This window comes from Pyrus communis, chromosome 12 (genome assembly GCF_963583255.1).
Source record: "Pyrus communis chromosome 12, drPyrComm1.1, whole genome shotgun sequence".
NCBI classification, from domain to species: domain Eukaryota; kingdom Viridiplantae; phylum Streptophyta; class Magnoliopsida; order Rosales; family Rosaceae; genus Pyrus; species Pyrus communis.
In genome coordinates, this window is record NC_084814.1 from 15,775,268 (window position 1) to 15,800,061 (window position 24,794).

The 24,794-nt window shown below is 35.5% G+C and overlaps 2 protein-coding genes across 2 annotated transcripts; both read right to left on the reverse strand.

Moving 5' to 3' along the window:
* Positions 1–4,792: 4,792 nt before the first annotated feature.
* Positions 4,793–5,939, reverse strand: LOC137710562 (brassinosteroid-responsive RING protein 1-like). The gene has a single exon (XM_068449627.1). The coding sequence runs from the start codon at positions 5,793–5,795 to the stop codon at positions 5,292–5,294; it is 504 nt and encodes a 167-aa protein (XP_068305728.1). The 5' UTR covers positions 5,796–5,939; the 3' UTR covers positions 4,793–5,291.
* A 14,154-nt stretch (positions 5,940–20,093) lies between these two features.
* Positions 20,094–20,720, reverse strand: LOC137710069 (large ribosomal subunit protein uL16z-like). The gene is made up of 3 exons (XM_068449024.1): positions 20,437–20,720; positions 20,305–20,338; positions 20,094–20,207 (listed from the first exon to the last, which is right to left on the reverse strand). The coding sequence occupies exons 1-3, from the start codon at positions 20,718–20,720 to the stop codon at positions 20,094–20,096; spliced, it is 432 nt and encodes a 143-aa protein (XP_068305125.1).
* Positions 20,721–24,794: the final 4,074 nt, after the last annotated feature.

Consider the following 24,794-nt stretch of genomic DNA (forward strand, 5'->3'; position numbering starts at 1 on the left):
TGGTGAAATTTGGAGTTAGTCAAAAAATTAAGTTTCCGTTCTCTAGAAACCATCGCGTGTTGTGGTGCGTGTGGCAACGTGTGGGAAAATCTAGTGGCATGGATTTCGGGCAAAAAGATATTCTTGATGTCATGAGCCCATATTAGAGGCCCGTTCGTTGAAACTCGATACGATTGTTTGACTATTCAAGTTTTGAGATAATTGTACCACCATCTAATCTTCGGATCTTCTAGATTAGAAAATCTTGGATTGTTGACCTTAATGAAGCCACATTAACCAAAGATTACCTTTTTAGTCAACGTGCTCCAAATTATTTTGGTGTCTCTTGACAGTAAACATTTGAATATGCTAATTCATGGCAGAAACATGCTTATATGCACTTAAAAACAAAACTTAACCAAGAAACTCAAAGCCTAATAGTTATGAACCAAAGACCCAGCTTAAATTCACAAAGAGAGTTTATATTTGTTATACCTTTGAAGATCTTCTTTGCCTTGCAAAGGATCATTACCCAAAGTGAGGGTCTTCATTCCTTCCCTTGAGTTAGACTCTATAGCTTTATCTTCATCACTTTGATCCTTGGGTTCTTGGATTGGGATGCTTGAGTGGATTCTCCAAAAACCCCCAAAGTAGAAGACCTTTAACTTTTGACACCAATGATGATTGAGGAAGAAGATGAGTGACATGAGAAAAGAATATTACTAGTTGTCTTCTCCAATGTAGTTGTCTTCTCATATTTCCTCATAAAAAAATCCTTCCTTATCTTTCTATAGCCGTCATCCCAAAACCCTTTTTAGGCTTGTAGTTGTCTTCTCCAATGTAGTTGTCTTCTCATATTTCCTCATAAAAAAATCCTTCCTTATCTTTCTATAGTCTTCATCCCAAAACCCTTTTTAGGCATCTTGAGTTTTAGTTGTTAAGTTTGTCATACAACTTAAGTTAATAGGCTTGACTCTTCGAAGCCTATTGGGCCTTGAATCTTAGTGTGTTTTAAGTTGTCACACAACATAAGTTAATGGGCTTGACTATTCAAATCCCATTGCGCTTAACACTAACGTAAGGTCTAAACGAACTTATTTGTTTGATGAATTAATATAGGGGCGTGATATCCACACACCATTTTTTACTTCTCACACACCCTTTGTTAATTTCTGCCCTCTAATCTTCTTCAATTCACTCGATCCAACGGTCGAAAATTAGAAGCGTGTGGTAAAAAATGGTGTGTGGATATCACACCCCTTAACATATTAATTAATGCTAGTCACAAAACAATTAAACTATGCAATTGTTCTTACTCAACTTCGTTGTATTCAACCATTACCTTACATGGTGTACGATCCATTAGGTTCTAGTTAGCGAGGCAATAGGCGGTTAGAACTTCTACTAATTGATTGGTGAATAGAATACTTCTAATTGTCTCTTAGTGATTGTTAATTATTAGGGCTTCCATAAGTCATTAGTGACACCTAGCAGTATGTCATGACTACTCAAGTTAAGTAGAAAAGGTTGGAGAACCTAATCAGTTAGGGATTACAATGCATTACGGTCTTTCTCTAGATCAATACTCTTGATCACATTGCTTAGGTGATAGTTTATTCATGTATACTATCCAATGTGATTCTCTTGTCTATATAGTTACCTTGGATGTGATTTGGAACGTACCTCCTAAATCTCATTCATACTTTTGGCCAGAGATTCTTAATCATATAATAGAGTATTCTCCATCAATGGTTTGAAGGTTAGAAATCCATTGTTGTGCATTCACATGCCCACATGGTTAAGTAGCTTAACAACAACTATTACGTGGACACTCTTTAATAGAATGCCTTTCACATAGTTAAAGATTAAGGCCGTAACCATAAGACAACTATGATGCCTCAGGTCAAATGACTACTTTGCATTATCTAACTAGTGAGTTCGTGTCTGACATGAGCATGAGAACACCTGGTTGGTCGCATTCAATGGACTCACTCTGATTGAGCACTTACATACTTATCTTGGTGTCCTTCACACCAATAACTCAAGACCAATCACTCTCCAGGGAGAAAGTCATAGTATGTACTGATCTACTAATTGTCAATACCTAATTGGCAATCTTACAGTCAGGAACATTTAAAATATGCGCATGAAAGAGAATAGTCTTATGAATCTAACTTCTTTAGATTACATTTTCTTAATTACATATTCCTTAGACTTATTGTTTAAGCATCTAACATTTAATGAGATAGCTTTAAATAATAATTTTTCCCCTTACATTAAACTAGATTAGTTTAATATGTCAAATGTTCTTAAAGTATCATCCCATGACTAGCTTTATGACACATTTCCAACATCTCATTTATCTATAGAATTCTGAGTTAAGACTTGTGTTTTTCCTTAGGTGTTGGTCATGTCTGAGTGCTTTGATATTCGTGCTAGAGTTGGTAATAGCTTTGACTTCAGGTGAGTGATTTTAATATTATATAATAAACTATTATCTTTGTATGCTTTCTTTCTAGTTCCATTAGTGTGTTTGGAACCATAGATTTTATGTTCTTTCTGGTTTCATAAGTTGATCTGAAACCCCTGCGAATATCTTCATTCTTGGTATGCCATGAGAAAGTCTAGGCCTAGAATTCTTTATGTAGCCATGAGAAAGTCTGCCATGAGAAAATGTGAAATCTAATATCTACTTATTTCTTTCTAGATCCATGATTAAGGATGGCACCCTGTGCTTGTTCCCGTTATTTGATTCAATGAGCAGTTCTGGAATGCAGAACTTATGGACTCTGTCACTATAGCCATGTTATTTCATTCTATATGTGAAAGAGGTGATTGAGTTCCTGTAGGGATCAATCATGAAAAGCCGGTTGAATTTATATGTGGTATTCAGTCGAGATTTGTGAGTGAGGTTATCTTATATATGAAAAGGATTGTGAAATATTTTATAACTGAGATCAACTAACTTTTAAATCACATATGTTGTATGGGTAATGCTAAGGAGACTAAATGTGTAGAATAAATTTTGTAAACTAAATGACATGCAAGTTAATGATTGAATTATTACTTAAGTGTTGATTAATGTGTTTATTTCTTATTGGTGACACATCATTTAGTTTGCAAATTTACTCTACAAATTTAGTCTACCTACCATTGCCCATATCATATTATTATCACACATAGGAGCTTTGTAGCATATCCAGGTTTTTGCTTTGCCCGGTGTAGGGCTGTTTCTTACAGAGTACAAGTAGCGGTTAGAGAAGAAGGATTCCAATGGGTGTAGCTGGTGTATGCAGTGCACTCGAAAGTAGGATTTGTGCCCTTTATTGTAGTTTCATGTTCACAAAATATTTGATATATATTACGTATGAATATAGTCCCAGTTGACTCTATGTAATTATTGTACCGTTACTTTTAGTTGATACAAGTCGAATTTTGGTGTATCACGAAATCAGAGCATGACATAATTTGACTAAATTCAAAAATGTTACATTTACCACCTACTTATACTATCATTCGTACCATATCTCTAGCAGAGATAGGACCCAATTGCGTTGGCGGGTCTTACCTCTGTTGGAAATATGATACAAATGATGGTACAAATAAGCGGAAAGTGTAGCATTACTCGATTAAATTTAAACCACATTTGTTGGTGCCGGCAAAAGTTTGTTGCAAAGTGCCATAAGCTATTTCATTTTATAACCGTGGATGTGATTGGTATTAGGGCATAAACTATTTCATTGCATGTATATATTTTGAACGAAGCATGCATTTCATAAATTAATTTGAGGCTGGCCATTGATGCTTCATGCTTGATGTTATTGGAAAGAAAAGCGGAGAAAAGAGAAGATTCCTGGGAAACAAAAAGAAAAAAAGATTCCCGGAAACCTGGATATTTCTTTTTAGTAGAGAAGCCCTTGAAGTCCAAAACTGATGATGTTATCATCTTTTAAAATTCTTCATTTTTCTCGTGTATACTGACAAGTGTAGTTCACATCCACCCATGCATAATAAAAAGAGAAAAAAACAAAGAGAAAAAGCGACAACCCTGTAATATAAAGGAGACCTGTTACTTAGGTGAATATAATTTCGTAAGTGAGAACTGTTGTACCGGAATTTTTTAAATACAAAACTACATTATCTTAACCTTTTTTTTTTCCTGCTCTTTTTCTTTTTCAAGTTAATAGATCCAATCGAGTGTGCGATATATGTAAAGAACCTCTTATTTACGTGTATGATATTCCGTATTTTTTTTTAGTTATCTTACCGAAATTTCTCTCCATGTAAAACTGCACCCTCTCCACTTTGTTTTTTTCTTTATTGCACTCTTTTCTTTTTTCAAGCTGATAGATCCCATTTGATTTAATCCCATTTGAAATGCTTGGAGGACTGAAAAGACATTCATGTCTTCCATGACCAGAAATTTGTCCAATGTGAACCCACCAACTGACAATGTCACGCTCCATTTCATAATCAAATAATGACCCGTTGATCACCAACCTTTCAAGTTACACTACATGCCAAAAGCCAAACCAACGCTACACCAATTTTATCACATTTAACTTACCTAATAAGCCTAATATTCTTACATGTAGATTAAATCAATTAATTTTGATTTAGCAAACGATAATATTTGCATAATAGTCGTAGATGTTGATTAAGCCAGTTAGTTAATTTAGCTACTATTCATAATTGTAGGTTTACATCCGTTAATTAGAACAGTGTGTTGGCAGTTAGGCATAACTCTGTCCATTATTTAGATTTAAATACAGAAGTCTTGTAAAACAAAACTACAGGTAATAATACTTCACAACAGTTACCATCACTCAAAAAATTGGGTACCAAAACCGAAATGTTAACATTTCATAAAGATCTGAATCTCTTCCAACATTAGGTAGATGAATATCATGAGATCAAGAACTAATTGGTTTTTTTTTTTTTTTTTTTTTTTTTTTTTGGGAATCTAAGTTACGACATAGAACACGAATTTGCCATCCCCAAATTCTCATTTTCCACAACCAAAGAAAACAAAAACTATACAAAATCATCTCATTTGCACTCAATTCTCTTGTTTTTTTTTTTTTTTTTTTTTTTTTTTCTTTTTCATCCAACAATTTCCTATATTCACATATCAACATCAACTTCGGAGTTTCCTATAGCTCCGGTAACTAACCCCGTGGTAGAATGTACATTCACAACAAGAGTTTGACTCTTCTGTTTCACCGACCATGAGTTGGATTCTCGTAATCCTCTCGTAAATTTCTCTGTCTTCAAAGTAAAAAGAAAAGTAAAAGACTTTGAATTTGGCAGTGCTACAATTCAAAACCAAGATTAGTGTGAGAATAATCGTCGTAAAAATCGGGGATCCCAGAAGCGGCCCAAAGTCTCTCATTGAAATCGCCCTGCATATCTTCCGATATGAACGGCGTACGACACAGCGGGCACGTCTTCTGGTCGTACCCGACCCACCGGTCCACGCACCCTTTGTGGAAGACGTGACAACAGTTCGTGAGCCGTCGTATCTCGTCCTCTCTCTCGAACTCGTACAGGCACACAGCGCACGACTCGGGCGGGTCGACCAGGTCCGAGAACTTCGCCAGGGGAAGGATTTCCCGGATCAGAACGGCGGAGACAGAGTGGAACTCCGGGAATCGGATTGGCGGGTCGGACCAGGCATTGTCGGGCTCGATGAAATCTTGGAGACCCAGCAGGGAGAAGAAGGTGGAGATGAGCTTTCGGATTAGACCCAGCAGAGTGAGCGTGTGGATGAAGAGCTTTGGGAGCAGAAGCTCTGTGTACCCAACTGGAAACCCCATTGGAAAGCTTCAAGCTTTGATGTTTTGGGTTGTGATTTGGCTGTGGAGTTTGGAGATACGAACTGGGTTTTTGTTTAAATCTGTGTATTTTGTAGAGAGAGAAAAGGAGAGAAAAAGAAGGGGAGAGATGGAGGGAGGGGAAGAGTAAGAGCCAGGATGTGGGGAGCAGGAGAGGGTGGTTTTGGTTTTATATAGCCGTGGATGAGATGGAGAGGGTCTGACCATGTGTAAAATGGCATTAATCCCCTTCAACTTTGTGCAAAATAACACACTACCAAAATTGTATTCAATTTTCACGTTTGTATTTCGTACATATAGTAGGCGTTAAAATAGCTTTTTGCCTTCTGTTTACACGCACCTTTTTTTTTTTTTTTTTTTTTTTTTTTTTACAATCAATATTATTTATATTAAGAAAATTAGAGAGTTAGCTAAGCCTCGTAATGGGCGAGCCATATAATATGATTCAAATTTACTTTTAGCGAGAATTGAACCTAAAACCTCTCACTTATAGGTGAAGAGGAATACAGCTAGACCGTAGTACTATCTTAATAATTTCTGATTAATTCATGTAGGACTAATTAAGTTAACAGTCTAGTGGTATTCCTCTTCACTTGTAAGTAAGAAGTTTTAGGTTCGATTTTCGTCAAAGGCGAATTTGAACCACATTATTTCTAAATCATTGTGAGACTAAGTCTATCTCCTCCCTTTAATGTAGATAATATGGTTAGGATAGTATTTTTGCCCTCTATACTTAGAATAGTTTAGAATATTACTTTTTAAGTCTTTGTATACAACATGGGATGCACTTAAAATGATGATCTTACTAATAAAAGAAAATTGATTCCATATGGTGAAAATTAAATTCAGTTTCTGACTGCAAAAGCTAACTAATTTTATATTGCAATGTTTTCTATCAAAATTTTCTATGTATTCTTGTAACTTTTTTATATGAAAGAAGCGATAGATTTCATTTAAGGAAGCGACATATACAATCTTCTAGTAGTTAATAAAAAAACGACGTATGGTCATTCTTCGGATCAACAACAAATATTTTCACATGGCAAAACAAAACGGATAAAGGGATGAGCAACACCATTGGTTTCACGACGAAGATGGGTGTAAGTAGTTTCAACAACTGTTGACTGCAAAACTTTGAAATCATTTACAATGTGATCAACACATGACATAGTGACAGAAGAATCTTGCAGCAGTAAAACAATTTGAAGATAATAATCGCTCATGATACTAGGATTGAATTTTGAACCTTTTTTTTTTTTTTTCCTTTTTTTCTTTGAACTTAATATGGGGGCAAAGTGTATTATCGAACAAAAGAAAAACAAGATTGCAATGGAGAGAATTCTTCGCAAGTTTAAAGCTACAATTATATTCGTTCTATATTTGGTCCTGTTTTGTCAAATTCTACTCTCACAAAATAGTTGGAGCCAACAACTTACTTGTGTTTTGACAATCAAAGAAATAAAAAACTTAAGTGCTAGAAATAATTTGCTAGTGAAGTGAATTAGTTGAGGATCCTATACATAGAGGTACTCGAGAGATATAAACAATCAACAATGTACAATTATGATTTATATTAGAAGATTAAAACAATGTGCAATTATAACTTATAAAGCCTTTAAGTACAAGGAACAAGGCACTACCACTACTTGCCTTTTCTGATTAAACATGAGTCGCAAATCCTACGTTTTGAAAGAGGCATTTCCATGAAACCTAGTGTCGGCTCCCCTGACTCATAAAAGTGGTCATACAATATTATCACAAACAAACAATGTTTTGGAATCCATATTATGCAAGGAGACATTGCTTTGCTAATTCGAATTGAAGGGTGATATAAAATCTGGTCTATGAACAACCAAGTATCAATGTTTTCGATAGGGTTCATAGTTTAGTAATGGATAAACCATTTTTCGAAATAAGTTAGTGATAATTAAACCTTTTATTTCTGGTTTAATTAAGTAATAGTAAAGCCATATGTAGTAATAATTAAAAGTTAAAGCCATTAAAATCACTTAGTACTATATAGTTTAGTGATATTCATTTTTAGTTGTAAATGAGATGTTTTTAGTTCAAAATTTATGGATGGTAGGTTCGATACTAATTTATTCTCTTATCTCGTAATGTAAATATATTGTTGTATAATATAAAATAAAAAAATCATTATTAAAATGGTTTGATGGTTGATGATTAGGGGGATCATATCAAAGAATTATTAGTAATGGGCCAAAAAGGGGAAGGGAATCATGGTGCTCAAATGCCATAGACATGAAGTGGGGCTAATGTAGACATTAAGGATAAATAGATCAAGTGAATCAGGATAAGAAGTGTTTATTCATGAGTCTCATGACTAGTAGTGGTGAATAATTTCACAAATCATGGTGTCATTGTCACATCTTAAATGGGATGTTAAATGGGGGCACCACTAACATATCATATGGCCTTGTGATTTTGATTTGAGACAACCTTAAGGTAACCATCACTTTCTTTTTATCTCCTCACGTCCACACACATGAATGCACACCCATCCACCATATAGATAATAGACTAACTCTTGATGGACTAATTCTATATAAATGTAGTTATATACAACTAGGAGAATATTAATAAGAATTCTTAGAGGATGAATTTTCTTTAATGTCAAATAAAATGCATTATATAAACTCAAATAAATCGGACAAAAAGTATATATACATTCGATACACGTATATTTGATAGATGATTGTAGGATATATTTGGTAATTAGTCAAGGACATGGATGGACTCTTTATAAGTCATTTCTTCTTACATGACGGCGTGAAATTATTGTATGATGTAAATGCATAATTTAAACCGTTCATTATTTTAATCATGTATTAGACACATATAAAGGGTCAAATATTATCTTTTAGTCAATACTTTTAAAACAGAAGAAACATGATGTGCTAAAGGAATCAAAAGGGTAGTCACCTTGACAAATCTAAGTTTCTCTCCCTTAGGGTTTGGTTAACAAAATCTTTAATGAGGTTAAACTTGAGACAAAAAAAAGGTTTTTGGTAGAAATATTACCCTGTCAAATTCCATATTGGTTCCTTGATCACTGTCAGACCCATAATACCAAGTTAGTAAATAATTGGTTGGGGGGACCAATCATTTATAAAATGATATGGAAAACTCTTTCATGTGAGAGAGAGAGAGAGAGAGAGAGAGAGAGAGAGAGAGAGAGAGAGAGAGAGGAAAGAGGATCTGACAGAGAGTTGGGGGAGGGTGGTGGCGAGGCTGATGCATTTGCCCTGCCCAACCAGCCAAGCAGGATGGGCTGGAATCTGGATTAGATGCAGCTGAGAGAAGAAAGTGGGGTGGCAACATTTGAGCTCAAGTGGGTGGGGGTGTGCACCGAGGTGTTCTTTGCAAAATTGCCTCTGACATGTGTCTGATGCATCCAAGACACGTCTGGCCCAACAGACACACTGAGAGACACACAGCCAAAAGCTCCATATGCCACCCATCATCTTCTTCAATTCGTATATATTCATTTGCACAGAGAGAGAGAGAGAGAGAGAGAGAGAGAGAGAGAGAGAGAGAGAGAGAGAGAGGGTAGGGGCCAAACCCTCCTCATTAACCCGACACCAAGTCACCACTCCCTTCATTTGTCTCACTCTCTGTCTTTGCATCCAAACAGGCCTTTCAGTCCTAGGCCATATCACAATCACATTGACCTTGCTCACCATCTGTCTATTATCAGATACACAGACCGGGCTTATAATTTGCTTGTGATTATGATCTTACATCTCAGTGATGAATGATTCGTGTTATGTACGAGCTGGATGAGGGTGTCCTCGCTCCTCACTGAAAAGTATCGTGCGCATTTATTTTAAAATCAATTACCAAATTTGTAGACTAAATTTTAAAAACTAAATTTGTAGATTAAATTTTAAGAGGGTAATACTAGGAAAACTAAATTTTAGAAACTAAGGGACATGAAAAATGATGATTGGTTATTACTTAAGTGGTGATAAACGTACTCATTCTTATTAGTGACACATCATTTAGTTTGTAAATTTTATTTCCAAATTTAATCTCCTTAGCATTACCCTTATAAAACTCGAAATCTTTATCTATTGGAAGGAATAGCTTTATTCTATACATTCATGGAGAGACTCAAAATTTTGTATATTGGGGAGCAAAGTTTGACTCTCAACACTTGCATGAGTGTTCAAACCTAGAACGTCTGAAATTAGCTTGTTTCCTGCTCACTTTTATTGCGAAATCATCCATGCAGATATCCTTTTCAGATATATTTATCTTCGTGCCACAACTATGTCATTGTTCTTTTAAATAATAAGCTGTGACTACCCTCATGGACTATATCATGGTGCTTGGCATGCCTTTGCAACTTCAGTCTTCATGAAAGATATAAAAATCTACACCCAATTATTGAAGTTAATTTGTCGATATTTTGCAACCTCATTTTATATTGCTTTACTTTTCTGCACGTTTCAACTTTTAACCTTAAGGCCTAGTTCTTAAAGTTGAAGGTGCAACTTGATTAGGGAAAACTTTACGAATTGAAGCACTAACTAATAGTAGTAGGCAATTTGGTGAGCTCGCTCACTGGCATTAATTTGGCCCTAATAGGATTAGACTAACATACAGGTAGGCCAGCTAATCCAACCATGATTAAATTATTTAATTCTCTAAGCATCTTGTACATTCAAGCAAAGACTGTACCATCTTGCATATTATTTTAATTTAATCAGTCAGGGAGCATGTTTAAAAAGAATGATTTGTACGGGCTTAGTGCCAAATCTTGCTTCATAATATATATGAAAACTACGACAATCTATGCAGGAATTGCCTGCCGTTAGGTCTAACCAAGCATCACAACTTGTCTGCTGGCAAGCTAAAAGATCAAATTCCATATCCAACCTTGCTTGTCAGATATTGTCTTAAGATTCATATCAATCTCTTGAGACTAACTCAGAATTAACACATATTTAATGGGAAAATTAGCAACCACTTGCATTAATTGTAAGGCAAATTGCAAAATGGTCTCCAAGGTCAAGCTACTTTCGACATGTGAGGGCATGATGATGATTATTTTTGGTGATAAACGACTAATCTTAATTCTTATATTTAAATCTTTTTTTACCTCCAGCTAGTTAGCTTAACAACCTTTTACTGGCCTGCACTAGTCTGGTTAATTATAAAAGACAGAGGTGTGCTAGCACAGCTTGTACCATGTTTGCTTTAGCTTTTAGCAGAGATTTCTCACTGCTCTAAACTGTATACCCACGTTTTGCTTGTGGAACAAAACAAGTCCTCTAAATTTAATAGATAAATTTCTTGCAGAAGGAACCCTGGCTATAAGTCTGGGTGTTACTAAATTTTATGGCCTGCAGTTCAGTATTGTCTTTAGTTACCATAATGAGTGAGTTTCCATCTTCTAATCTTTACCTTTAAGTTTCGTCAATATCGGACTTTACTATAATTATTTTTTTTTTCTTGTACTTTCATATCTAAAATTTAGTTTTTCTAACACTTTCATACCTTCGTTAATTTTCCTGTCAAGTAGTCTATTAAGTGATGATGTGACCTTGATTAGACCCACCAAATTTGCCACATGGAAATAAACATTAAATAATAATTTTTTTAAGGATAATACTTGTGTCACCCTCATGAGGACTTATTTGTATCTCTATTTACGATTAATGAATTTTTACCATCCCAAGATCATAATCGCTAATTCTCTTTATCGATATCTAAAGATCATATGTGCATAAAATTATTCAATTTGGGGATTTTTTAGATATTCATATGCATAAACAAATGAACGGTTCATCATGAGAATGCTACTTGTTATCAAAACTGTTGATTGGTTCAACATTTATGGATGGCTAAACAATCTCAAAGTTGAATGATCTTTTGCATTTATGATCTTTAGATGGGAAAAAGAGAATAAACAATTTCGATTATGATGTTTGAACTGTAAAAACTCCAATCATATGAAATGGGTTCAATGTCTAATTATGAAAACCCTAAAAAAAGAGGATGAATCGAAATATAGCTATTACACCAAAATCCAGTTAGCCAGCCCCTTCAATTGGGCCCAGCTGAATTTTTATTTTTTTTAAAGATGAAACTAAAAAAAAAAAATTAAAAATTCCAATTTTTTTCCTATAAATACCTAAGACATTTCTATGCCATGTCTCACATCTTTTTCACCCTTACGTACTATCTTACCTCATTTAATTTCAACTCTTTACACTATCTACCTCAGACACTCTTTTCAAACACACCCCTTTCTTACCTCTTCCAATAATTTTTCTTTTAAATTTTTCAATAATTTTCAAATAGCCACATCTTCAAGTGGCACTCAAAATATGTCTGGAGGCTTATTCATTTAGTGAGAAGTGACACTCAAACTATGTCCGGAAACCTTATTTTAGTATGGTAATTAATTTAATTCAACTAACCAATAAAATTAAAGAACAAACTTAAAATAATAAATCATTAAGGGGGATAAAAAAAATAGCTCCTTTTAGTTGGAGATTGTACATAAATATGACAGGTCACTGTTCTTTAAAAAATAATTTCTTACAAGGCTATAATCTAGACGAGGGCTAAACATAGCCTATTCGGTTGGAGATGGCTTTAGTTGTGCCCCCTTGGCTAAAAGTTTGCTATGGCATGCAGCTTGCTTCTACTTTAACTACTCATAAAGTGTTTAGTATATGATGGGTGGCAATAGTGCTTCCTTTTAGAGCTGCTTTATTGAAGGAAGCTATAACTCTCAATTTCAAATTTATTATGTTGCTCCGGAGTATTAAATATTTTGAACTCTGAACTGTTAAATTTTTTATTACAAATACAAAATTTAAATTTAATCATTAAAAATCAAACTATATATTCTATACTCAACATCATAGATTTATAATGTTACTCCGGAGTATTAAATATTTTGAACTTTTAATTGTTAAATTTTTATTACAAATACAAAATTAAAATTTAATCATTAAAAACCAAACTATATATTATAGTGGTTATTCATTATTCGATTTTAATATACCTAAATATAAAAAACGATTTTAGATAAACAAAAGGCTTCTAATCAATTGGTTAACTCGAGTACTAACCAAACAAAACTTGTTGAGTAGTGAAGCGAAGAATAAGTGGTCATCTACCTTTTTATTCCATCGTCATTAGAAAATAATTTCTTGCAGGGATATAAGAAAATTATATCGCGATTGAGACTGTATCTCAATGAAACAATACATCAATGAAAAGTTAGTTAGATAATTTAGTAAATTTTCTCTTGTAATTAAACAAAACAGGCCAAATTGCACATCTAAAGCAAGTGGCCTTGCTAAACCCTTAGGCCATATCCAATCGGGCCAGCCATAAGGCCATAGGCCAAATAATAGCCCTTTTTGACACAAAACTCATCTCCAATGGAGGTCTTGGCCAAAAATTCTTGGATTCACTTGCCAAAATCTAGCATATGGCCAACGGGTTGGTCATCTTTAGCCAGCCCTTTCAATTAGGCCCATCTAAATTTTTTTAATTTTTTAAGATGAAATTAAAAAAAAAATTAATTCTAATTTTTTTTCCTATAAATACCTTAGACATTTTTATGCCATGTCTCACATCCTTTTCAACCTTCCATACTATCTTACCTTTTTTTATTTCAATTTTTCACATTCTATCTACCTCAAACACTCTTTTCATACACATCCCTCTCTTACCTCTTCCAATAATTTTTTTAATAATTTTCAAATGGCCACATCTTCAAGTGGCACTCAAAATATGTCCAGATGCTTATTCATTTAGCGAAAAGTGGCACTCAAAATATGTTCGGAAACCTTATTTTAGTATGATAGTTTAATTCAATTAACCAATAAAATTAAAGAACAAACTTAAAGAAATAAATTATTGGGGGGATTAAAAAAATAGCTCCTTTCAGTTGGAAATGGTATATAAATATTGTGACAGCCCGTTCCGGATTTTCGAACCGTAGGGGTGAAATGACGGTTTTACCCCTTGTGTGGTTGTTTCGTTGTGTGGTTGTTTTTGGATGTTGCTTGGCTGATTTTGGACCACACACATACCACACTCACTCACCCTCTCTCCCTGCCCTGTCCCGAGCCCTCTCTCTCTCTCCCTTTCCTATTCTCTTTGTACGGACGACAACCAAAACCCTTGAAACCTTCACAGATCGAGGAAACAAATTACATATTTGTGCTCGTGAGGTCCTTAAGAGTTCAACCATACCCATTTCAGGTAAGGATACCTTCGTTTTCACGTCGAACTCGGGATACCCCGATTTGGTCACTGTTCATGCACACGTTAATTCTTGTGTTTTTGGGAATTTCAAGCTTATAGGAAACTTGGTGAGGTCCTTAGGAGGCTCGGGGTGGTTCGTTTGAAGGTTTTGACGTCGGGATCGTGAGTTACAAGCTTGGCCGAAGTTGGTGGTGTTTTCCCGACGAGATTCCGTGGGTTTTAGTGCTTGAAAGTGGTATGGATTTGTTCCTCTTGTTGTAAGCTTCATTTTGGTACCAATTTTATGAAATTTGGTTGAAAAATGAAGAAGATACAAGGTTTTAAAGTTTTCCCGGTTTTCCGGCGCCGGAGTTTGGCCGAAGAAGATGACGGAATATTCCGTCAGTTTGGACGGAATATTCCTAACGGCGTTAACGGAATCCGTCAGAGTTAACGAAATATTCCTGACGGCGTTAACTGACGCCGTCAGTGTGCCAGGCACGTGCCTGCGCGTGGGCGGCGTGTGTGGCTATGCCTTGGCCGACGCATGCGGTGTCAGAAAATTTTTCTAAAAATATGGGGATGTTCCTAAGGTTGAGTAGATCGCGTTGGTGTATTCATACACCCCATTTGAGAATTATATGAGAAGTTATTTCGTGATGTTGGTTATGTGCTTTAAAATTAACGTTTTTATTGTTGTTTCGCATATAGGTGAGACCTATCCCGAGGACGAGCGCGGTTACTCGAGGCAAGGGGGTTACAACCCTTCTACGTACCAGTGAGTGGGCTTTTGGTTTTCCGTATATACCTATATACTTACGTTTTTCCCAGAAAGTGAATGGAAACGTTTATACATTTACATGCCATGCATTATGTTTGCCGTTGTTTATGTATTATTAGTAGCATATATATGTTTGTATGTTGGTGCTGCGGCGCACAGGTAAGTGTCAGGTGAGTATGATTTATACTTATGTTCAGTAGTGATTTGAGATGCATAGAGAGCTCATAACCTGCACCCCCGGTGTTAGTGTTCCCACCCAGAGTTGGGCACAGTCCTTCACGTGATGTTCACCTCCCACACCACACGCTCATCTTGGATCCAAGTTAGGTGCACAATCCTGTCGTACAGACCACTTTAGGTGGTTCCGACTCGTAGGTGACCCGCGATTATTCGCCCAGCCTTCACGTGATTGTAGCACTTGAGTGTACTTATTATACACCCAGTCATGTTGTACAGACCACTCTAGGTGGTTCCGACTCGTGTGCAGGTATAGTTAGTGAGATGGAGATTTGAGCTCTAGATTCAGCCGTACAGGTCACGTTAGGTGACTCCGGCTGACAGATTACATGGCATTGAAATGACATTTCCTGAGCACTTGCATTCTATTTTGAGGCATTTGACATGGCATAGTTCTGAGCATGACTTATATATATGTATATGCTATTTTCTGGGAAGTATACATGTTTTACGGCGAGGGGTTAGAACTTTGTTTATGAAATGGTTTTTGAAAAACTTTGTTTTTGCCCACTCACACTTTCTGTTTTGCGCCCCTCCAGGTTCTAGTTGGCTAGCACTTTTGGTGGCTCCCCAGAGGATTTCTCCGGCATATCTGACAGATTGTCACCAATGTAGGACCACCTTTGGGTGTGTTTTTGTAGTGTTGTTTCTCCCGGACCGCATTAGGTCTTCGTACTCTGAACTTTGTTTTTACACTTACGCTTGCACATGTATGTTCTTACACTGTGTATAGCTGGTTTTTTATTTATTCCTACTTTTATTATTATTTATTAGCTTCCGCACTGTGCACATGGTTACGTCACTTTCACGTGATGGCCAGCATGCCCTGATCTCGGTCGGGGTGTGTCAAATATGACATGTCACTATTCATTAAAAAATAATTTCTTGTAGAGCTATAATCTAGACGGGGGCTAACATAACCTCTTCGATTGGAGATGGCCTTAGTTACACCCCCTTGGCTAAAAGTTTGCTACTGCATGCAGCTTGCTTCTACTTTAACTACTCGTAAAGTGTCTAGTGTATGATGGGTGGCAATAGTGCTTTGTTTTAGTGCTGCTTTAGTCAAGGAAGCTTAGTTCAATCAGTTGAAGTTTTGCAGCAGAGGGATAAATTTTCAATCGATTTGCAGGGAAATGAGCTCGATTTTCGAAATTATACGAGAAAATTGTGCTCTATTCCATTCAAATTTCGTCAGAAACTCTTTGAATTTATCGGCAAAACTAAAACTTTCACCAGAAAAACTAAACCCTAGTAGGATGGAACAAAATTGATTTCACTTATTTCTAATGTGACGAGATGAGGGATAAGAAGATGGAAAATAATCAGAGGAAGTGGTGAAGGATAAGGAAGGTTTAAGGTCTGATGTTTCTCAGCCCTAGGCCGACGCTGGCGATGAGACTCAGAGGTGGAGATGGATTTCTTGGTTGCTGGGGTGGGGTTTGTTCTTTCTTTCTCGGTTTTTTTATTTTATTTTATTTTATTTTGTTTTTTTGTTTTGATTTTCTTTTTTCAATTAAGATTTCTATTTTTTTATTCCAAGTGCCACAAATTTTGATGGGTTAACAAAACTAACCAAAGTACGAAAGTGTCAGAAAAAAATAATTAGTATAAAAATTTTAAGTACAATTTTTACGAAACTTTAGAGTAATGATATTTTATATATACACGAATGCTATAGCTCTCGCTTTCGGTTTGTTTTTCTCACTCAATGTCACCTTGCTCAACATGAATTCTATGTTAATTAGATATCTGCAATCATCACATTATTCACTGTTCTCCAATGTTAATTCTATCATATTGCTCTCACTTTCAGATTTATTATGTTGCTTCGGACTATTAAATATTTTGAACTTTTAACAGTAAAATTTTTTATTACAATTAAAAAATTAAAATTTAATAATTAAAAACCAAACTATATATTCTATACTCAACATCATAGAGTTTTTTGTTCTTTTTCTTTGTAGTTGAGAAGCATCCATGCCCTTTTTCATGTAGTTGGGTTAAAAATATGGAAACTTTAACGAAAATCTCATGATACTACTTTAACGAAAAATCATATTTTTACACTAAAAAGTTAATCAAGTTACTATTCATTTTACCCTTTATTTTATCCTTATCATTAAAACTCAAAGTTTTCAAATCATTTTTTTAGTTTTCCTTAAAAATATAGCAAGAGAGATGCTATTCACACTCTTAATTTGTCATTCACATGTTCTTCCGCAAGTATTTTAAAATAGCTAAAATGTTGAATCTAGAGTACAAGATCATCTACCAAAACATATGATGGGTTCATTTTAACACGATGCCTCTTCGTGCTGGCTGCAAGAAATTCAAATCACAGTGCTTCTCAGAGTTTACACATCAAATATATTTACTAGTGGAATATATCGACTTTATCGTCGCCGAGGCTTTTCTTTCTAGCGATACGTGGCCTGAACTTAAGCTGAACCGCTAATCTTTTTTGGCCTAGCAAAGCTAGCTACTATCTTGATAACTAAGTAGATTTCTAGGGTTAGGTTGTTTGGTGGAAGCAACACTTTGAGAAAGGATAAAACGAGAGGGAGATTTGCAGACGCACATTCTAAAGATAATGATATTATTATTAGTAGACACAGTAGTCAGAAATGGTGGGCCATCCTTTGCATGTGGGCTTGTCTGGTGTTCTTGGACCTAACCCTAGCCAGCTACCAGATTCTCCAGGAATATTTTTGTGCATCTACATGCGAATCTCAAGTCTTTTAAACTCAGATGTTCCGGTACTTTTTACCTTTGGATTCGCAAGAGTAAAAGCAAATAGGTTTATTATTTGTGGGTGTTGTTTATTCACTTTTCCGTTAAAAAAATAGTAGTCACTCATTGTTTGATTTTAATCTATTTAAATAATGAAAAAACGATTTTATATAAACAAAAGGCTTCTGATCAATTGAATAACTTGAGTACCAAACCAAACAAAACTTGTTCGGTAGTGAAGCGAAGAATAAGTGGTCATCTGCCTTTTTATTCCATCGCCATTAGGTTCTTTAACTTGGTCCTTATTTTTATGCAGTCTTAGTATCTATGTTACTACGTAATTCATTTGGATGAAGAAAACAAATCTCTTAAACCAACCGGTACGAGCTTTACTGCAGATGAGTTAAGCAAAAAAACATGCAATTGATTTTTTTCGTTCCTATCTGATGCTTGTATTTTCATGATCAAGTTGTTTTGATCCTGATTCGTTAGATTTTGTAAACAATAATGATAAGAATTCACTTCATTCCTATTTTTGTTGTAGATGGTTTTTTTTTTTAAATGACCAACTAGTGGTTTCTACACGGCAGTCCACTTTTCTGAGAGCCAGGAAGGCTCACAAAGGCATTTTAGTCTCTCTCTGGCCACCATCATGTAATTCACCAGTGTCAGAAATCGAAGCCAAAATGGTCCGTATGGATGGTTAGTAAACATAGCATGGTTTAATCTGAATGACTTCTTCCCGTACCAATTCCTTCATTTTGTTCATTCTCAAGTTAGCCCATACTTTACTTCATCACTTTCACTTCTTAGTAAGTAAACTGTACAAGTTTTGCCAACCCAAAACAATGAGTTCCAAAATCGGGGGTGCTTCTCTAGTGCACATGCGTAAATGCACGCACATTTTTTGTTAGCCGTTGGATCAACCTAAACAGTTGATGCTAATGAGCCCAATGATTCTTGGGCCTCAATGATTGTGGCCATTGTCCAAAAGAGTTTTAATGGGTCTCAATGATTCTTGTCCAAAAAACTTGTCTTTCAGTCTCATTTCTTCCTTTTGCTAGGCTTCTGGGCCTTGCTTATTCTTGGGTTAGAAGACTAATGAGCCCAACCTGGATGTGCGGCCCAATTCATTGACCGTCCCCGATATCCATGGTGTGCGGAGAAATTCTTTGGTTTTCTGAATGTTAGTTGAAACATTAGTTTCTGCATGCAGGAAATGTAACTGCTTATTAGAGCCCATGCGGTTTGGAATTGTCTGTCAGTTTTGAGTTTCAGAGTCCTACCTGCGTAGTTCTAAAGCATGCAAATCCTTGTTGACATATTAACTTTATTAAAGGATTTTTATCACAAATGATCCATGAAATTGACACAACTCGTCAAAATAATTCTTTATATTGAAAATAAATGTAACCCTTGAATTTAAATGCTGCAAATCAATATAGTCTTCCATCACAATTCTGTCAAAAATTCTGTTATGTGATAGTGTGTCATATATTTAAGTCCCACAAATCTATTTAAATATCGCCACGTGAATTAATCATAAAAAACTTTAAAGAAAAAAATAAGCAGTTTTGTCATTCATCTCCCACTCAAATGCGAAATGAAAAGAACAAGTCTGTTTATAATTTTATTTCCATTGAGTTAGCTTCCTGCAGCTTCTCTTTTTCCTAGCTTGCATATTGTTATTTTCCTTCCTATTACGTGAACTGCATAAGGGAAGATTTTTATTTCATGATTCTATTTACGCTTGAATTAATCTAACTGTCTTCATTAAAATGTTCCTCACCGGACCCCATTTTTAGGTCCTTACGAGAGCATTGCTGCTTTTATCATATCTAGATCAGAAATTTATACGATATTATAAATGTGCGAAGATAAGTGTTTTACCAATAAAGCTATAACCTTCAGCTCAAATGTCGCATAGACTCACACTTCATAAACAGTACAAGTATACAAACAATGATGGATAAATCTCTATTTACTATCCTCATGTTTCGTGGTTTTCAACATTTACTACATCAATTTTTTTTCGTCCCAGAGTCATACCTAAAGTGTAAATTTTGGGACAGTCTCATACATCCGTTAGTCAAACTGTTAACCCTATCGTTAACTGATGACGTGACGACTATATGGATCACGTGTCATTCAAGAATCCACGTGGAAATTAAAAATTAAAAAAATATATTTAAAGAAAAGTTAAAAAAAAAAAAAAAAAAAAAGCCAAAACCCATCGTCTCCCTCAAATCCACCCGCAACCACTTCCCTCCCCATTGCGCCTCCATCCCCTCCACCCCTCACCCACCGACGCCCTTCCCTGATACCCACACAGCATAACCCATTTCATCCTCCAATTTTATCAAGACACCCACCACCCCAGCCACACCCACCACAGTTTCCAACCATGGCAGCTCAAATTCGACAGAACCCAATATACAAAACAATCAAAAACAAAATTTGGTTTTAAGTTTTAGAGTTCACAATCCAAAATTCACAGATTACACTAACAATATTGCAACAAGAACAAGAAAAAGATTCAATTCTACACAACACAAGAGAAATTACAAAATACAAATAAAAAATTAAATCTTGGGTTTTAGATTATAAGCTCAAAAAAAACTCAAAAGTGATAAACCATACCGTTTCCTCTCAATGATCTTTTGGCGTCCAGGAAACTTGAACTTGGCACGGCGGAGGGCCTCGGCAGCATGGCTCTTTTTGCTTTCCTTGCAGTGAACAGAGAGCAGCACCTGCCCAATAGCAACCCTAGCGCAAGTCCCGAGCGGCTTCCCGAAAGCTCCGCACATACCAGTCTGAAATCTATCGGCTCCGGCGCACGAAAACATCTTGTTGATTCGGAGGACGTGGAAGGGGTGAACCCTAACCATCAGGTGGAACGTATCCTTTCCGGCGAACTTGGTCATGTACTTGTTGCAGGGATTCGCGCCGCCTTGAGAGCCTCACTGGAAAATTTTCCTTCTCCCAGGAGACGAGCTAGAGTCAGATCGAGCGAGAAATCACAAAGAGAGAGGGGCAAAGCAATGGAGAAGAAGCAGAGCAAACCAATAGAGCTGTTAAACACGATGGTATCTGGAGATTAGTGGACCACAGGTGGTGGTGGAGTTGGAGGAGGAGGGCGACGGCGACGGCGACGGCGGGATTTTTGGGAGGGATGATATGGGGGATGAGAGAAGGTGGGATGGAGGCGCAATGGGGAGGGAAGTGGTTGCGGGTGATGGGGGTGGCAGGCTGGGCACGGGGGGATTTGGGGAAGACGATATGGGATTTGCCTTTTTTTTTTTTTTTTTCAACTTTTCTTTAAATATTTTTTAATTTTTAATTTCCACGTGAATCCCTTAATGACACGTGGCGTCCAGTCATTATCCACATAGACGCTACGTCATCAGTTAATGGCAGAGTTAACAGTTTGACTAATGTATGACACTGTTCCAAAATTTACACTTTAGGTATGACTCTAAGGCGAAAAAAACTTGATTTACTAAATGTTGAAAACCACGAAATATGAGGGTAATAAATAAAAATTTACCCAATAATAATTACAAACAAAAGCATATAAATAATTAGAAAAATGGAAACATAAAACAAGAGAGACTATTGTTATTTATAGTTAGAAACATAAAACTAATTACGCTATTAACATTTCAAAAAAAGTGAGTCTCCTATATAACGATAGAGTTTACCATTATGAATCTATGAGATATGTGGTAAGTAATGTACGTAGTTGAGTCTTTGCGTTTAAGTAGCATTATCTTGACAAATAAAACATAGCATTATTGAGAAGAAAAATCACATAATTTAGTTAATTTCTACATGCGATGAAGGAGGATGAAAATTCGTTGTTAACCATGTGTTCAATGTTTGAACAAAATTACATGCAAGATAGCCCAATCCATTATTCCCATTCCATGCATCCACAATTAGCCAACTATAGTATAGTGTCACATAGCCCAACTCTTTATGCGAATGTTCAAATTTATTAAAATTTCACTCACTATAATCATGCATAGATCATTAGAAATTCGAAGATTGTAATGAGTTATCACGACATATATAGAAGGAAAAATTAGATTTACAAAATGAACAGAGGTCAGAGTTTGTGACACCAGCGGCATAGTGCGAGTCAAAGGAAAAAAAAATGGATTCATGGTAAAAAAAAAAAAAAAAAAAAAAAAAGCATCTTCAACACAGAATTTTGTAAATAAAAGCTTAGGAAGACGATCTAGACAAAATGGATGTGGGAGCTTAGGTTAAGTTTCATGTACTGTGGATTGTGAATGTGTAGCTAGTATACTGTTTCTAGTTATTCCTGTAAGAAATGGAAGCAAATTTATCGTTGAGTGGCACCTTGCTAACGGTACGCCACAATCGGTCATTCATCAATTATGTGCGCCCAATGACTTCAAGTGCGCCCGTTGGCCGCATGGGAATAAATCATTTACTCATGAATAGATTACTCACATTCATTGATGAAGCTACAGAGAAGCGAGGAGAAGCGACCGCCTCTTCGCTCGTCGGAAATGTCCATTGAAAGTGAGAATTTTGCCCTTCTAATTGGATTGTAGCCTTGTAAGGACAACCTGATGAAATTCCACGCGGAAAACCTATATTGATTGTAATGTGCTTGATATAATCAATTTTTTCTTCTAGTCTCATCTAAAAAGAAAACTATAAGAAAATAAATATAAAAAAATTATTGTAAAGTTAAATGGAATTTTATAAGATATTTTTACTTAAACTAGGAGAAATAGAAAATTTTTTATTTCATTTTTTATTTTTCTGTGCTAATTGGTAAAGGTTTGCAATGAATATAAGCCTTTGGAATATATTTTTTGTGCTAAGTGGTAAAATTTTATAAATATAAGTCTTTGTGCTATTAATAAAATCTTTCAGAATATATTTTCTACATTAGGTTAGAGTGTCAAGTTAAGGAGAAATTCTAAGTGGAATTGTTTTGTTGAAGAAATTCAGTAGAAGTTAACAATGCATTACAAGATGGTTGCGGTGTCATGCCTTAAAATATATAATTAAGGACTAATCATTGTGATCGTTTAAATGGGTACTATACCATGTTTGATCTTCATGACCTTAGACTTATGATGAACTCGAATTTTTTACATAGGTACTATACCATGTTTTCAGGATATGAAACCACGTTGGTAACAATTGTAACTTGTTTATATTGATAAATTATGAACGACATTAATATTGTTTACTATCTAAAAAGATTTCGTTGCCTACAATTTTTTTCTAACCTTTTACACTTTTTTTCTCCTTCCCTTGAAAATTCTTGGCTTCGCCACTGCCCACATTTATTGGTTTATTTGATAGTGAGTTTGAAGAATGCTAGCATAAATTTAGAATCGAATCCTCCCAACCCTAGATTGGGCGAAACATGAAAGCACACTTTTGGCTATCAGATGATGCTTCTCCGAAAGATTTCTTGAGTAACAATGCATGCTTATAGTTAATGCTTATTTAGAAGCGTGTAGTGTTTCCTGCTTGGCATCTTGGGGATATTTGTATCCTTCAAGAGTCTTTGTCGTATATGTTTCATTACATAATTCGCCGTAAAAATTGTGTTCCTACACTACACGTTACAATCAAAGTCGAGTAAAATACATAATGGGTGCAATGTCTAAAAGATTTGTATTGGTTACGCTAGAATATGCAAACGACAATATATAGATGCTCTCCAAGTCTCAATAGGTTCACCATACTTGCATAAAAAAAAAAACAGCCGAAAGCGAAATCTCCTCTCTTGTATGGGGCCTTTGAGCCCCAACCAAAATCCAACATATCCAACAACCAAATGTTCAATGGTTTCATAGTTGCCGTCCTCATTTCTCAATGTTTTTCTCTTTCTTGCAATTTACCTTTTTTTTATCTTAAACAAACGATATTATCTACATTAAAGAAAGATGATGTATTTAGCCTCACAATAGACTAACAATAATGTGGTTCAAATTCATCTTTGGCGAGAATCGAATCTAAGACATCTCACATACAAGTGAAGAGGAATATCACTAAAACGTAGTACTAAGTAGGTGCAATTTACTTTATTTAAACACACAAGTTTACCCAAACAATTCTCACCATAATTTTTTTTTTAAATGTTTATGTAATTGACCAAAATGAAGGGCACCATTTTTTCTATCAAGTTAACTTTCTTTTCCTTTGTAGTCAAACTTGAGGACGGTTAGATCAATGGGTAACCAAAATTATTAGCTGTGGACCAATATTTGTCCCCGTGTGGACAATGTTGGTTCCCCCAATGCCATAAAGTGGGAAGAGTTTTCTATCCTCTCGCTTTCTTTCTTTCCTACTTGCTTGCCTGTGTTTTTGGTGTGAAAAGTATAGGGAAGATATGTAGAATGGTGATTCTATACAGCTAGCAATGAGCATGACATAGCATTTCATTGTGGCACCCATGAGATGAGATCTTTCGAAGGAACTTTTGCAGAAATTCAATTCTACGATGCTTTAAAGTATCTTATAGTCTGAAATTTTAGATCTTGATTATTATATTTTTTACTAAAGATTTAACGATTAAAAATTTCATTATACAAATCTACGGTGCGTCAGAACGCTATAGAAAATTCGAAAATTTTGTGTGCATTTTAAGAGAGAGAGAGAGAGAGAGAGAGAGAGAGAGAGAGAGAGAGGAACATCACATGAAACCCAAAATGACAAGGTATCAAGCAAAGTGAAAGGAGAGAAAGAACAAAATAAGTTGGGATGATATAAAGTATGGTATATATCTGTTATAGTAATCGAATCACCTTTTTGTCTTCCATTACTGTAAAACTTTGAAGACAAAGCAAAATGTACAGCAAAAGTTTCATGTCACGTAGCTTGGAAACAGATCACAGGCATCTTCATCCCCTGCTAATGGATATATACTTTACTTTCTTCTACACTAATTATCTTTATCGTCTTACAAAATTGTAGGTTCTTTTAACACAATACAGTAATGGCAT

Excerpts from the sequence above, each read along its gene's own strand:
- LOC137710562 (XM_068449627.1), bottom strand. The coding sequence starts at position 5,795 with ATGGGGTTTCCAGTTGGGTACACAGAGCTTCTGCTCCCAAAGCTCTTC.
- LOC137710069 (XM_068449024.1), bottom strand. The coding sequence starts at position 20,720 with ATGACCAAGTTCGCCGGAAAGGATACGTTCCACCTGATGGTTAGGGTT. Across the intron at positions 20,339-20,436 it reads AAGATCATTGAGAGGAAACG|AATTGAATCTTTTTCTTGTT; the intron begins GTATGGTTTATC and ends TGTGTTGTGTAG. Across the intron at positions 20,208-20,304 it reads CTTGTTCTTGTTGCAATATT|CTGCCATGGTTGGAAACTGT; the intron begins GTTAGTGTAATC and ends GTCGAATTTGAG.